This window comes from Staurois parvus, unplaced genomic scaffold, assembly GCF_062004578.1.
Source record: "Staurois parvus isolate SC_StPar_1 unplaced genomic scaffold, SC_StPar_1.0 ptg000858l, whole genome shotgun sequence".
Taxonomy (NCBI): Eukaryota; Metazoa; Chordata; class Amphibia; order Anura; family Ranidae; genus Staurois; species Staurois parvus.
Window position 1 is genome coordinate 1335241 of NW_028318654.1, and position 13902 is coordinate 1349142.

A 13902-nucleotide genomic window follows, 5' to 3' on the forward strand; every position below is an offset into this window, starting at 1 on the left:
TATGGCTTGAAGTGCAACTCTGTTATGGTAACTCCTTCCTTCAAAATCCCTTCCCATAGACCATTTCATTAATGGACAAGTTCAAGTTTTTAACAAAAACCTCCCAGTCCTCTTTCCTCCTTAGTCCTCTATACATACAACATAATACAAAGACTCTGCCTGATTTCATTTTCTACTTTCAGTTCCATCTTAGTTCCTGTCCCATGTTATCTGCAGCCCAGTTGTTTAAAATCTAGTGCTGGTCTTCCTGGGCCTGTGCACTATCACCCCATAGACTTGCATAGGGCATTCCTCCTGCAGCACAAGTATGTTCCATTTAAGCCTATGGAATGCTTGTGTGCAAATGCAGCCTGGCACTAAATTTTTATCAGCCAGGCTGCAAAAACACAGGAGGCTGCCACTGGAGAAGTGAGTAAGCATTTTTGGGTGGGGGGTTACAGCTGTGTATATTTAGTGGCCTAGGGAGGAGGCTTATAAATAAAAACTTTTGTGTCCAGGTCCGCTTTTGCAGACCTGGTCAGATGTGGGCAAATGTAGATGGACATACATCCGTTTACATCCAGTCACCCATAGGGGATTACATGAGTCCATTTTTCCTCCATTATATGCTGGCTATGAAACGGAACAGACACGGATGCCATATTTGTGACGTACATTACCTTTCAATTCTGTCTCAAGATCCCCTGCTGAGATGTAACAGAGAGCATCTGTGTGAAAGGGGCCTAATGCACTGAGGTGAGCAGATGGAACCAAAGAGAGCTGTGGGGTACCTAGGAGATTGACACTTCCAGAAGTGTCAGATTCCCAATGGATGTCATAGGATACTTTCTCATGAACAGAGTAGCATTTTGGTGGTGCAGACAATGGAAAAGGTAAGTATTTACCTTTAATGTATACCTGTATCTAGATATATACTGTAAAAATAGACATAATGTCTTTTTAGGTTTTGAATAGAGTAGGAAATGGTTATCAGGGAGGGAGGGCAGGGTGCCTTTGGCATCCAAGATGGCCTGATGGGAATTGACAAATATATGTCTTGGATGGTGGATAATGGAATCTGGTACCACTCTTCATGCAAAAATCGTTCCAGTTCTCACAGAGATGCAGGAGGCGAAAAACAAGCCTGAACCTTGTTCTCCAAAATTGACCATTGTGGCTCTATGATACTGAGGTCTGGCGACTGCGGCACCAAGGGAAGGTGCAAGACTTTGTCTTCATGCTCATCAAACCACGATTTGACACCAGCTGTGTGAATCGGAGCATTATCGTCTTAATAAATGGCGCTCTTAGGAAACAATATCTGCACCATGGGGTGCACATGGTTAGCCAAAATTTGTGCATAGTTGCTGGCAGTGACTCTATCTTTTAAGCTGATGATGCGGCCTCCAGAATACCAAGATATGGCTGCTCAAACCATGATTGCACTGCCGTTTGCACAAGGCAGTCCTGGTCGTAAGCTTGGGATGGTGAAGTGTGAAGCTCGATTTATTGAATCATATTACAGTCTTCCATTGATGGACAGTTTTATGGGTGTTGCATCACTCGCTCCTCTTCTGAGCATTAATATCAGTCACTAGTGGTTTGGCAATTGCAGCTCACCTGTAAATATTTTATATTAAAGTTCCCTTTCCACAGTTTTTGTGGACACGGTCTTTGGAAGACTGAGATTGAGCTCTGCAGTCACCTTTACAGCAGTTGCTTTCTTATTCTGGGTCACAATCCTGTGCAGTGTCCTTTTGTCACTTTCGTTCAGTTGACCATGATGACTGTATGCTTATCAGACATTGTTTTCCCAGAAACTGTATATGCTGTTATAACCTTTGATACTGAACCTCATGACACGGTAAATAAATTGGCAACTTTAATCACCAAAGCACCAGTTAAACCAGCACCTATAATTTGCCCTCTTTGAAGCTCAGTAAGCTCTGATATGACTGGATTACTAGCAGTGCACACAGTGAATGATAAAAGTGAGGCTTCTCACCTGTTAGCTAGGTGTCTCATCACACAGCAGAAGCAAAATAATGTTACATCACTTCCACTTTCAATGTGAAACGTGGTCACTTTCACACCTACAAATCACACCTACAAATCATATAGTGTTTCCATATTTTTGTCCAAGCCCTGCACCTCCCTAGACTGTGTTAGCTGTCAGGTACTAATGCTAGTTCTGCAAGTTTTGACAAGCATGTGACAGCTTTACCTATCCCCTGGAGTCACAAATCACATCAAAGAGAAAAGGTAGGATTATGCCAGATTCTCAATTTAGTCTTTAACTATTTCAATTCTTCAAAGTTGCATTTGAAAAATGTATATTTAACCTCTTATTTATTTTGTCTGAGGATTTGACTCATGAGGCCAATCAAATGCAGACAGTATAGTTCTATGTTGTGATCTGTAACATGCATTTATTTTTTTTTACTTTTCCAGTTCTGTTTTACACTTTTTGTGTTTATTAGTTTTTATTTAAACTCAAGCCACCTACAGACTTCTTCACTGAGGTCAGACAAATATGACTTTGTCCCTGTTTTTCCACAGACACATATTTCAGACTTTGTCAGTTGTTTTTCTACAGACGCATATCTCAGTAATAAGTCTGACCTTTCTACTATGCCTTCCCCTTTCACTTTCACATCTCTGTCCTAGAAAATCAATAGAGTGAAATGCAATAGCAATACAGGACCAGCTGCCGTTTAGTGAATGCTGACTTACAGCAAATGTATGGAAAGAGAAAATAGGGGCGCCAAACTAAGTACAGCATTATTAGTAATTTATTGCAAGGTTAAAATTATTAGCAACTCACTAGACATAAGTTGATGAAAGGCATGTCACTCTTGCATGGGGTCCTGAAGGATTCAGGAGCTGGTATGCAGCACAGCGAGTCTGTGCGTCCAGAACTTTTTATTGGATTTTTATTGGACTTTTAAGTTACTTTGGCTATACCCCTCCAGCACCACCTATATTTTTTTGTATACAACAAATGTATGGTAGTTTATACCCAGTGGTAGAGCTTGGCACACCTGGGCCTCTGTATGAAATATGAGCCAGGACCCTTAAACTTCAATCCTGGTGCCCCATACGTAACTTTTTACACAACGTAGAACTAAACTCTAAGAGTAAAAAAATGCTAGGTGGTAGAGATTTTTTGGAAAAAGAGAGCTTGAGGTGATTGGTACTGCTTAGACCTTGAAGAAGGGGACATACCCCGAAAGCTTGTCCTCAAAATTGTATGTTAGTGCAAATAAAAAAAGTATCACGGACAGTACTCAGTTGTTTCTCTTGGAAAAAGAGAAATGCAAAGTCTCGTCTGCCAAATACCTTCTTCCTCTTACCCCTAGCACAATTTATTTTCTGTGTACACTGTACAATATAAATATAATATAGTGCACGATAGTTTCATACTAGCGTGTACTATAATGAGGTGAGATATTTTTAATATTATTGATATTAATATTTCAATTGATCGGTGTGTCGTGTGACCAGGGGGATTGGACCCACCCCAGGAATGGGAGGAACAGAGAAACTTTATGATACTGCTATTAATATACCGTATATAAAGACAAGTGGTAATGATCCAAAAAGGTTTGGTTCTGAGCAAGAGGACACGGCCCTCGAAACACGTTGTGATGTCCCTCAAAATAAGTTATGTCCTCCCAAGCCAAGGAGCACATGGAGTGGACAAGCTGATTGTGTAACCTGGATGTGTTGTGTCGAACGTGTTGTTTGTGAGTAGATACGTTTACATTATTTTGAATAAATTGTTTCAGAGATAATACGCTAGGCTGGTGGTGTTTTTTAAGTTTTCTTTGGGACATCCCCACTCTAGAGTGGGTAGCGAAGTGTAGTGCATTTCTTTCTCCAGCTGGGGTTTGGAAGTATAGCAGGCACTGTCATTGAATCACCACACTTATGCGTAGGTTTTGTGTTTTATCCAGGTGGGGATGATGTGATTCTTGTGCGCAAGCACAGGGAGTACATCATCCATGGCTGCCCAATGGCTGAAAAGAATGCCTGGGAACCTGGATAATGCTGGTGAAAGGAATACTTGTAAAGTAAAAATGCCATAATGCACAAGTGCTCCAGAACAACATACTCAAAGATGATCTGGGAATGTTTGGACTTGCGTGTGTAGTCAGATGAAGAAAAACTTCAATAAAGCTCAATAGGTCTGTTGAGGTGGATCCAACATAGCAAGGCTTGCCTTAATGGGTTCCAGACAGTAGCTCAAATCATAGCAATACATGAAGGAGCACCAGACAGAAACCAGATGAAACAGTCCAACAGAACAAGTCATATGAAAACATACAATGTGTTTCAGGGGCCACACCACCTTTATCAGGACTCTACATAGCATAAAACTTGGATGAACTCAGAAACAGCCACGTCACAGATCTGTGTTGGAACCAGTATTAAATGCTCCACAGGGAGTAACAGTTTGACAGCAATGTATCTCAGACTCTGTCATCTGATTTTGGTCTGGTGCTCCTTTCTGTATTTCTATAACGTGTAAGTATGCTGGGCATGCTTTTATATCATGGCAAGAGTGCAATAAGTACAGAGCAGTTTAATTCCACTTTGGGTAGACAGTTAAGTAACCTCCCCTCCCAACTTTAAAATGCCTTCCTCACCACTCCTACGATCTTCATTATGCATTCTTGCCCCTGCTAGAATATCTACCATATTACCTCCTGTACCTTACCTTCACACCTATGCCTCCCCCTTCCAAGGCAATTGGATATGGGTTGGTAGGCCCTATGGAGTCTATAGGAATATAACAAGCCAACCCAACAGTCTGCATATATCAATTACCTAAATTAACCCCTTCATGACCATGACAAGGTCATTGAGTCCTTAGTGGTTACTTTTAACATATAAACAGTTTTTTAGGGACATATTAGGCTTTTTGGTACTTTGTTTTTTCTAAACAGTTTTATTCATAAAAATGAATGGATAATCCAGGTATAAAATAGTTTATTGTGCATTTCCTAAAAATGTGACATGCTAATGTGTCTGTTTAGCACTTTTCCATTGACACTTAAATTCTACTGCAGGTTTACTTTTGGTATTGTGTTCTGTAGTTACTTCCTAAACAATAACTTTTAACTGGAAGGTCCATTCCTACATCCCTTTTTGATAAGACTCTTCATACTGAGACCTGACTTCTACCATGGTAGGAAATGCGGTACAACCAATATGGCCCTTGTTATAGCAGCACCAGAGCCATGTATATGATACCAAGGGATTATGGGAAAGGATGAAGAGGTAGCAATGATGGTTAAGCGTCTTTGTTTTCCTACAGCAGTACTTCACTTACTTTTGTCAGTCACGCACCACCACCATAACCTTTCTGCAGACAAAGTACTGCTTTTTCAATACTAATATGTGCATGGCCACTTGGTCTCTCACACTAAGTACTGCTTTAAATGTTGGATATCACTGTCAAAGGTTGAAATCCTCTGGCTTTGACCTGGAGATTCCATATTTTTAGTAGGTCTTCTAGATCCAGGCTTACTAAAGAGATGGAATCTTCAGTTCAAATTTGGAGGATTCCCATTATATTAAAGTGGTTCTAAAGGCTCAATGTTTTTTACCTTCATGCATTGTATACATGAAGGTAAAAAAACTTCTCTGTGCAACAGCTCGCCCAGCCCATCCTAATACTCACCTAAGCCCCCTCTCAATCCTGCAATGTGCACTGGAGTCTCAGCTATCTCGGGACTCCCTCTTCTCATTGGCTGAGACAGAAGCAGGAGTCATTGGCTCCCACTGCTGTCAATCACAGCCAGTGAGCCAATGAGAAGAGAGAGGGGATGGGGCCGAGCCGCGGCTCTGTGTATTAATGTACACATGGAGCAGTGGATGCCCCATAGCAAGCTGCTTGCTGTAGGGGTACCCAACAGGAGGGAGGGGCGACCAGAAAAGAGGAGGATCCAGTTTGCTCTGTGCAAAACCACTACACACAGCAGGTAAGTCTAGACATGTTTGTTATTTTTTCTTGAAAAAAAAAATAAACCTTTAGAATCACTTTAAGGTAAAAAAAACCTTCTGCATACAGCCCCCCATACTTACCTGAGCCCATTCTTGATCCAGCGATGTGCACAAGAGCAAGGCTATCTTGCCTCTCTCCCTCCTCATTGTCTCAGAGACAGCAACAGGATACATTGGTGCTTGCTACTGTCAATCACAGCCAGTGAGAATGGAGCAGGGGGGGGGGCAGGGCTGAGCCACACTCAGTGTGTCTATGGATACATATGCGGCTTGCTATGGTGGGCACTCAGTGGAGGCGGGGGACCCGAGAAGAGGAGGATCAGGGCTGCTCTGTGCAAAACCATTACACAGAGCAGGCGAGTATAAAATGTTTGTTCTTTTTAAAAAAATCCCTTTAAGGATAAGGGTCAAGCATTGGATAAAGATCTGTGAGTTTTTAATGTAACTAATAGGATAGGTAATAGGGGTCAAGTTAAGGGTTATAAGTGTTAAGCTGGCCATATATGTAAAGATTTCTGGCAGGGCTGAAGGAGAGAAATCCTCAGATTCACCCATCCACACTTAATAGTGTGTATAGACAAATCCACAGTGCTGGATATTTGATCCTGACAGCAAGCACCCCAACATTTTTCTGACTGTCTTCTATTTGACAATCTAAGTTAGTCGAGCTGGGTGGTGCCTAAAGAGCAAATTTCACAATAATAGCTTGAAATTTGAGCCATGTATGGCCAGTTTTATAGGGATTAGGTTAAAGTGATATTAAATTCAAAACCAAACCTTTATTATAATGCAGTTTACCAATTCTTAGATGTGATGGCAGCATTATTTTTCTTTTTTAGGCTGTTCATCTAGTGATCTGGCCAGTAAGTCTTTTCAAAGAACAAGCTCTCTTGCAGTTATAGGGAAGAGACAAACCTACTACTGACAGGGGTGCTAACAACGATCAGCCTTCATTTTTATTTATGTAACACCTTTATCCCAAAAGGAAAAAAAAACTGTTGCTGTAACTGCTTATTAGCTGGAGTTTGCCTTTTGTTAGCATATATAAATCTCCTAGTACATCTAACACCCCCCTTCCCTGCTTTACAAAGGTGTCCCCTGTTCTCCTTCATCCAGAGCGGGGGCACTGTAATACAGGAGGTGTGTTACTGGCCAAAACACCAGGTGAAAACAGAAGGAAAAGGAAAACTAATGTAGCCACCACATCTTATGTTTGGCAAGCTGCAATGTATTAAATTTTTTGGTTGAATACTGCTTTAAGTGTTAGTACAAAGTTTTCAGGTTACTTTTATTGGCAGGATGACTGTTAAGCTGGCTATACACTTGTACAGTGTATTCAGAATTTCTCATTTCAAGAACTTCGGTTTTCTAATCGTTAGTGGAATCAAATCAAAGTTAATTTTAGACTGCAGTGATGAGAATATTTGGAGCAGGATAGAAAATATTTCTTGAACAAACAAAGTTCTAACAGCAAATGTGGTTTTTGTTCGGGGCATTCATTCCAAAATCAAATAAAACAAATGAAATTTGTAAGTACTTTCAAACAACATTTGTCAAGTCATCGAATGTACTGAGAATTTTCAGAAGACAATTGATACAAACGTTTGTTTGAAAATCTACTAGTGTATGGCCAGCATTATATAAGGGCTGGTAAAACACACTTTGCAAGAAGATGCTAAACCCATTTATTTCGGACCAACCCCCCCTCCCCTGTTCTAAATAAAAAGCACTGATTACAATAAAAAAACATGCTGAAAGGGTGGACTGTTCCTCAGTGTCCTCATGTCCAGTGCAAGGTCATGGGCTCTGCATTGGACTTGATGATATCAGAGGACCTGCGACTGCAAGAACGGGGGGGGGGGAATAGGTTGTTTGGACCAATCTTACAGCCAACGAGCATTTAATCCTTGCAGTGCGGTGGCAGCCCCATTACAAGGGAGCATTTATCCTTTCCCTAGAGTTCAGCTGTAATGTCGGCCTGTACTTTTAACTTACTCCCCTGAGAGTGGCTCAAAATAGCTTTTTTAGTCCAAAGATACTATGACAAATGCCAGAACTGCCAGACTGCCAATCTTGTCCTGCATAACTTACATGTATAAGCAGCATGGGCTTGGGAGGTATTTATCACTTACTCCCCCTTTGCCAGCCCCCCCATTTACATTCGGCGAAAAGTTCATATTAGGTTGGTGGTGAAATAGACACCTCTAAGCGTTCCATATCTTGCTTGTAAACATGTAGTAGTAAAGTGCAGCTGCAGCGAGTTCTGAGGCACCTTTTCATTGAGCACCCAGTGCAAAGTCATAAGAGTTCTCATATGGCATTTAATGGCAGTGCTCCGTTATATATTGTATTGTAGTGCATCTTCTTCTTTTTATAGTGGAGAGATGATAGTACGACCACCAGGAGCACCAACAAGACCAAACCGATGGTCAGGAGACAGACAAGAGCCGTGTATGCCTGGTCCACTGTTAGGACTTTTCCAAGGAATGGTACTCCGGTGGAGCCAACAGAATCTGTAATACAAATAATAAAGGTAATTCAAGAACACACTAAGGACAATATTTGAAGACTATATAACTTTTCATCATTACTTACCTATGGAACGAGTAATTTCCTCTGGAAAAAAAAGCAAAGCAATCATTAGTTCACATCAGTGTATTCTCCTAACTCAATTTCTTTACATCCTAGTAATAAAATGATAAAAAAGACCCCCCCATTATTAAGGATTTATTGCTCGTTTAGTCTAGGAGGGATACAACAGACCAACGTCATTACCTTATTTATTGGTCCTGTGGTAGCTCGGCACTCTGGCCTTCTTTATTTTTGCCCTGGAATGTGAGCAGAACCTCAAAGTCATCAATTATATAATGGAGGATCAGGTATGGTTGCTGGTCCTGCATTGTATATGATGAAGGTGGGATAGAAGATTAAATGACTGGAGAAGAGGCCATCACATTGGGATGGAAGCCTGCAGGATCACAGAGTAATGTCTAATTTACACTTGTGGCCAGGAGGCAGTAAAAATAAGGGGGGGGGGGTGAAGAAAGGCAGCTGGACTGGTTTGTACACATGCTGCAGCCATAGCAAACATTACAGCCCCTGTTGTGTACTGCGGGCAGTACTGCTGCTGAAACTGACCCATTCAAGCAAATGTGGCCCGTTTGCCATGTGCAAGAAACACAGTTGAGCAATGGTGGTGGCCCCACACTGCAAGAGTTAAATGGTCATAAGGTCTGGGGGGGGGCTGAAGAGGTTGTATTACCTACCTTTTACCCTGCTCCAGCAGGCTCCAGTGTTCTCCTCCACTCCAGGCTGTGGATGGTCTCTTGGTGTGTACAATGCAAAGTTTAGAGGTAGCATTGCCCCTCATGTCTGTACCCCTAGATTTGACCATCTGGTAACCCTTGCAGTGAGTGGAGCCTAAACGCAAGGGTCATTTTTTCTTGTGCCCAGAGTTGTGATTTAAAGCAGACCTTCCATGATAGCACAAGGTCTACTTTACTCCCAGCCCCCACCATACAATTATAAATGGCTTAAATGGCTTAAAAAAGCCTATCAAGACTAAGGTTTGTGAAAAAATGTTTCCAAGAAGCATGGGTGACGACTAGCCAATTGCAGGAGATTTAATGCTAGTGACAAGTGACAAATTGCATCCATTACCTGTATGTTGTTTAAACTTTTTGCCAAGTTCTGCATTAAACTTACCTGACCTCTCCTTAACAGTAAAGGTTGTCTCCATCCCAGCATGGATGTGATCATTGACATGGCAGTGGAGAAGCCAGGTCCCTGGGTTACTAGCCACCAGCTCTACAGTCTGAAATGTCCCAGGAAAGAGGTCAAACACATCCGCTCGGTGTTCAGTGTCTTTCTAGAATAAAAGATGAAAGCTCCTGGTGAGATACCAAAGTCCAAGCTCTCCGTTTACCATATAGGAACATCAATAAAACGTTTCTACAGTATCTAGCCCCTTCTCCGGTGCTACTAAGAAGTAAACAGAATAAGGTAGATCACAAAATATGTGACTTGATTCACAGTGGCCTTTAGGTCATTGAAATTTGAGAGCCACTGCTACGTATATACCAGTGATCTCCAAACTGCGACCCCCTGCTTGTCTTTATCTGGCCCTTGGGGCACTTTTCCCTCCGCTGATACAAAACATTATTCCTCCCACTGAAACCAACAGTGGGGCAATATTTCTGCTACTGACATCAACAATGGGACACTATTTCTCCCATGGACGCCAACAATGGGACACTATTCCTCCCACTGACACCAACAATGGGACATAATTCCTGCTACTGTCATCGACAATGGGGCACTATTTCTCCCATTGACGACAATGATGGGGCACTATTCTCACACTGACACCAATGATGGGGCACTATTCTTCCCACTGACACCAGTGATGGTGCACTATTCCTCCCACTGACACCAGTGATGGTGCACTATTCCTCCCACTGATACCAGTTTAAACATTACAAAGAATTACAAAGAATATAACAGAATATGTAAAAAGGAAATCAAAGCCGCAAAAAATTGAAAACAAGTGACAGATTGCAAAAGAAAACAGGACAAACCCCCCAAAATTCTTCAAATATATTAACAGTAAAAAGGTCCAGTCCGAGTATGTAGGCCCTTTACAAAATAATCTAGAGTGGGTGACTGGGGAAATGTATTTAATACCTTCTTCAGCTCTGTATATACAAAGGAGCATTGGGGGAGCTCTTGTCCATAATGGGCATGGTATAGACACAGCTTCAGATGATCCACATTGTCTCACAACTGATATGATCCAGAAATATTTAGACAGAATAAAAGTGAATAAAGCACCTGGACCGGATGGCATACACCCACGGGTCCATAAAGAATTGAGCTCTGTCATATCAAAGCCATTGTTTCTAATTTTTTGGGACTCTTTAATGACTGGCATAGTACCACCGGATTGGCGTAAGGCCAATGTGGTGCCAATATTTAAAAAGGGGACAAAATCTTTACCAAGTAATTATAGACCTGTTAGTTTAACTTCTATAGTTGGGAAGATACTGGAGAATTTAATAAAAGACAACATAGATGAGTTCTTGCTGGAAAAAAATATTTTAAGCAGCAGACAGCATGGATTCATGAAAGACAGAAGTTGTCAAACAAATCTGATTTCTTTTTATGAGGAGGTGAGCAAAACCTTGGACAGAGGGGTGGTGGTGGACGTGGTATACTTGGACAGAGGGGTGGCGGAGGACGTGGTATACTTGGACAGAGGGGTGGCGGTGGACGTGGTATACTTGGACAGAGGGGTGGCGGTGGACGTGGTATACTTGGACAGAGGGGTGACGGTGGATGTGGTATACCTGGATTTTGCAAAAGCGTTTGACACTGTTCCCCACACACGGCTAATGTGTAAGGTAAAGTCTATGGGCTTGGAAAAATCTGTATGTAAATGGGTAGAAAACTGGCTAAAAGATCATATTCACAGAGTAGTGGTTAATGATTCACACTGTCTAGGGTTGTCAGTGGTGTACCCCAAGATTCAGTGTTGGGACCCTTACTTTTTAATATATTCATAAACTATATAGGATCTGGGATTAACCACTTGCCCTCCAGAGGATTTACCCCTCTTCCTGACCAGGCCATTTTTTTGCGTTACGGCGCTGCGTTACTTTAACTGACAATTGCGTGGTCATGCAACGCTGCAACCAAATGCAATTTACTTCCTTTTTGTCCCATGAATAAAGCTTTCTTTCGGTGGTATTTGATTGCCTGTGCATTTTGAATTTTTTGCGCTATAAAAAAAAAGTCCAACAATTTTGAGAAAAAAACAATATTTATGGCTTTTTGCTATTAAACATGTCTAGTAAAAAAATTTAAAAATTCAAATTTTGTCATAAATTTAGGCCAAAATGTATTCTGCTACATGTCTTTGAAAAAAAAAAATCCCAATACATGTAAATTAAATGTTTATATGAAATTTATAGCATTTACAAATGGCGGTATATATACTGGGATTTTTTTCTTTACTAGTAATGGCGGCGATCAGTGACTTATAGTGGGACTGCAGCGGGCATTCTGACACTGGGGGAACTGACTTGGTGTCACTGACATCCCCAGTGACACCAATACAGTGATCAGTGCTAATAAAAAGCACTGTACTAATGGCACTGAGCAGGAAGGGGTTAACATGTGGGGCGATCATAGGGTTAACTGTGTGCTGTTTTGCATACTAGGCTGTGTTTGTGCTTCACTGTAGGCACACTGCTTTGCATGGCTGTGCTATGCACAGCCATGCAAAGCAGTGTTTAGGAGCTGACAGGGAACTGTTTTGTTTACAGTTTTCTTTACAAATAGTTTTCCCTCCCCCCCGTCAGAGATGCTTGGCAATCACCAGCCGCTGGTGAGTAATCACTGGCTGGTACCCGGTTATTGACAGCGTTTGACAAGTAGCTATCCTTTATGACTAAGTCCCGGATGTGACAAAACGCGTCAAAGGAAGTGACGTCGGATGTACAGCAGGAACCGGAAGTGGTATGGCGGCCATTTTAGATATTGGAAACCGCAGAGAGATCCACCTGGAAGCTGCCTGGTAACCCTCAGAACTGGGGATACACTTACAACGCTTGTTTTTATTTGTCTTATGTAAGCAGATTGATTAAAAGGTATTATTCTACTTGTCAAACGGTGTTATACTATTATACCATTACTTCTCACCCATATATTATCTGGATGAATATCTGAGAGGTCTGGGGAAGGCTCATGTGTAACCATGATGGGAAGGTACTAAGAGTGAAAAGATTCAGAAGTGGAGGAGAGGAGAGGAAGCGTTTCTGATGATACCTTCTATTGTTTTCCAAGGCGTGTTTTCTTATGACTTCTGGTAAGGGTATATTTGCTGTGTTCAGCAGAGGTGACACACCACTGGAGTTGTTTGCACAGAGTGAAGCACATCACTGATTTTGCACAGTGTTGGTTTACCTTTCACAATTTTTGCACTTTTTGTTTTTTTTGCACAAGAAAGAGTGATATTTGATTTGATGCATATTAGGTATTGAGGTAATACACTATTGTGAGTTTTTTTTTGCTTTGAGGTATTCTCCAACTTCCTGGAAGCCAGAGGAAGGGCTCAACACCTTTAAGAATTATCAAGTTGGAGTCTGGACATTTATTTATACATTTATAATTTTGGACTTTAGTGACACTGGGTATTAATTTCATCATATTTTTGAGAGACTTTATTTATATTGTATATTATTTACATTTTTTGTATTTGTGTTTTTGGATGAATATTATCTAGGATTTATTTGATACTAGTCGTAGGGTGGGGATTTATAAGGTGGGGATTTATTCATATTATTATATGATTACTGGCACTTTCAAGTGTGAAAGTTTTTTATGAATATTGGGTTAGTTTATTAGAGTATTAGATACCGTATTTCACATTTATAAAGTACTGAGAAGGGCAACCACACTGATAAGAGGCATGGAGGATCTCAGCTATGAGGAAAGATTAGAGGAACTGAATTTATTCTCTCTTGAGCAGAGGAGATTAAGGGGGGATATGATCAACTTGTATAAATACATCAGTGGTTCATATAGTGAACTCGGTGTAGAGCTATTCACCCTGAGGTCATCACAGAGGACAAGGGGGCACTCTTTATGTCTGGATTAAAGGAGATTTTATCTCCAAATACGGAAAGGTTTATTCACAGTAAAAGCTGTGAAAATGTGGAATAGACTCCCTCAAGAGCTGGTTCTGGCCAGCTCAATGGATTGCTTTAAAAAAGGCCTGAATTATTTTCTTAGATACACAGAATATAACTGGATACTAACATTTATAGGTAACGTTGATCCAGGGAATATCCAATTGCCTCTCGTGGGATCAGGAAGGAATTTTTTCCCCTGCAGGAGCAAATTGGATCATGCTTT

The 13902-nt window shown here is 41.2% G+C and overlaps 1 protein-coding gene across 1 annotated transcript in view; it reads right to left on the bottom strand.

The window, feature by feature from the left end:
• Positions 1–4954: 4954 nt before the first annotated feature.
• The window catches only part of HEPHL1 (hephaestin like 1), a 134827-nt gene continuing 125879 nt past the window's right edge, over positions 4955–13902 (bottom strand). The window contains exons 18-20 of the mRNA XM_089655633.1: positions 9694–9856; positions 8584–8604; positions 4955–8501 (exon numbers count right to left, since the gene is read on the bottom strand). Of these exons, the coding sequence (XP_089511759.1) occupies positions 8299–8501; positions 8584–8604; positions 9694–9856 (387 nt within the window). The 3' untranslated portion in view covers positions 4955–8298. The remainder of the gene's footprint in view (positions 8502–8583; positions 8605–9693; positions 9857–13902) is intronic.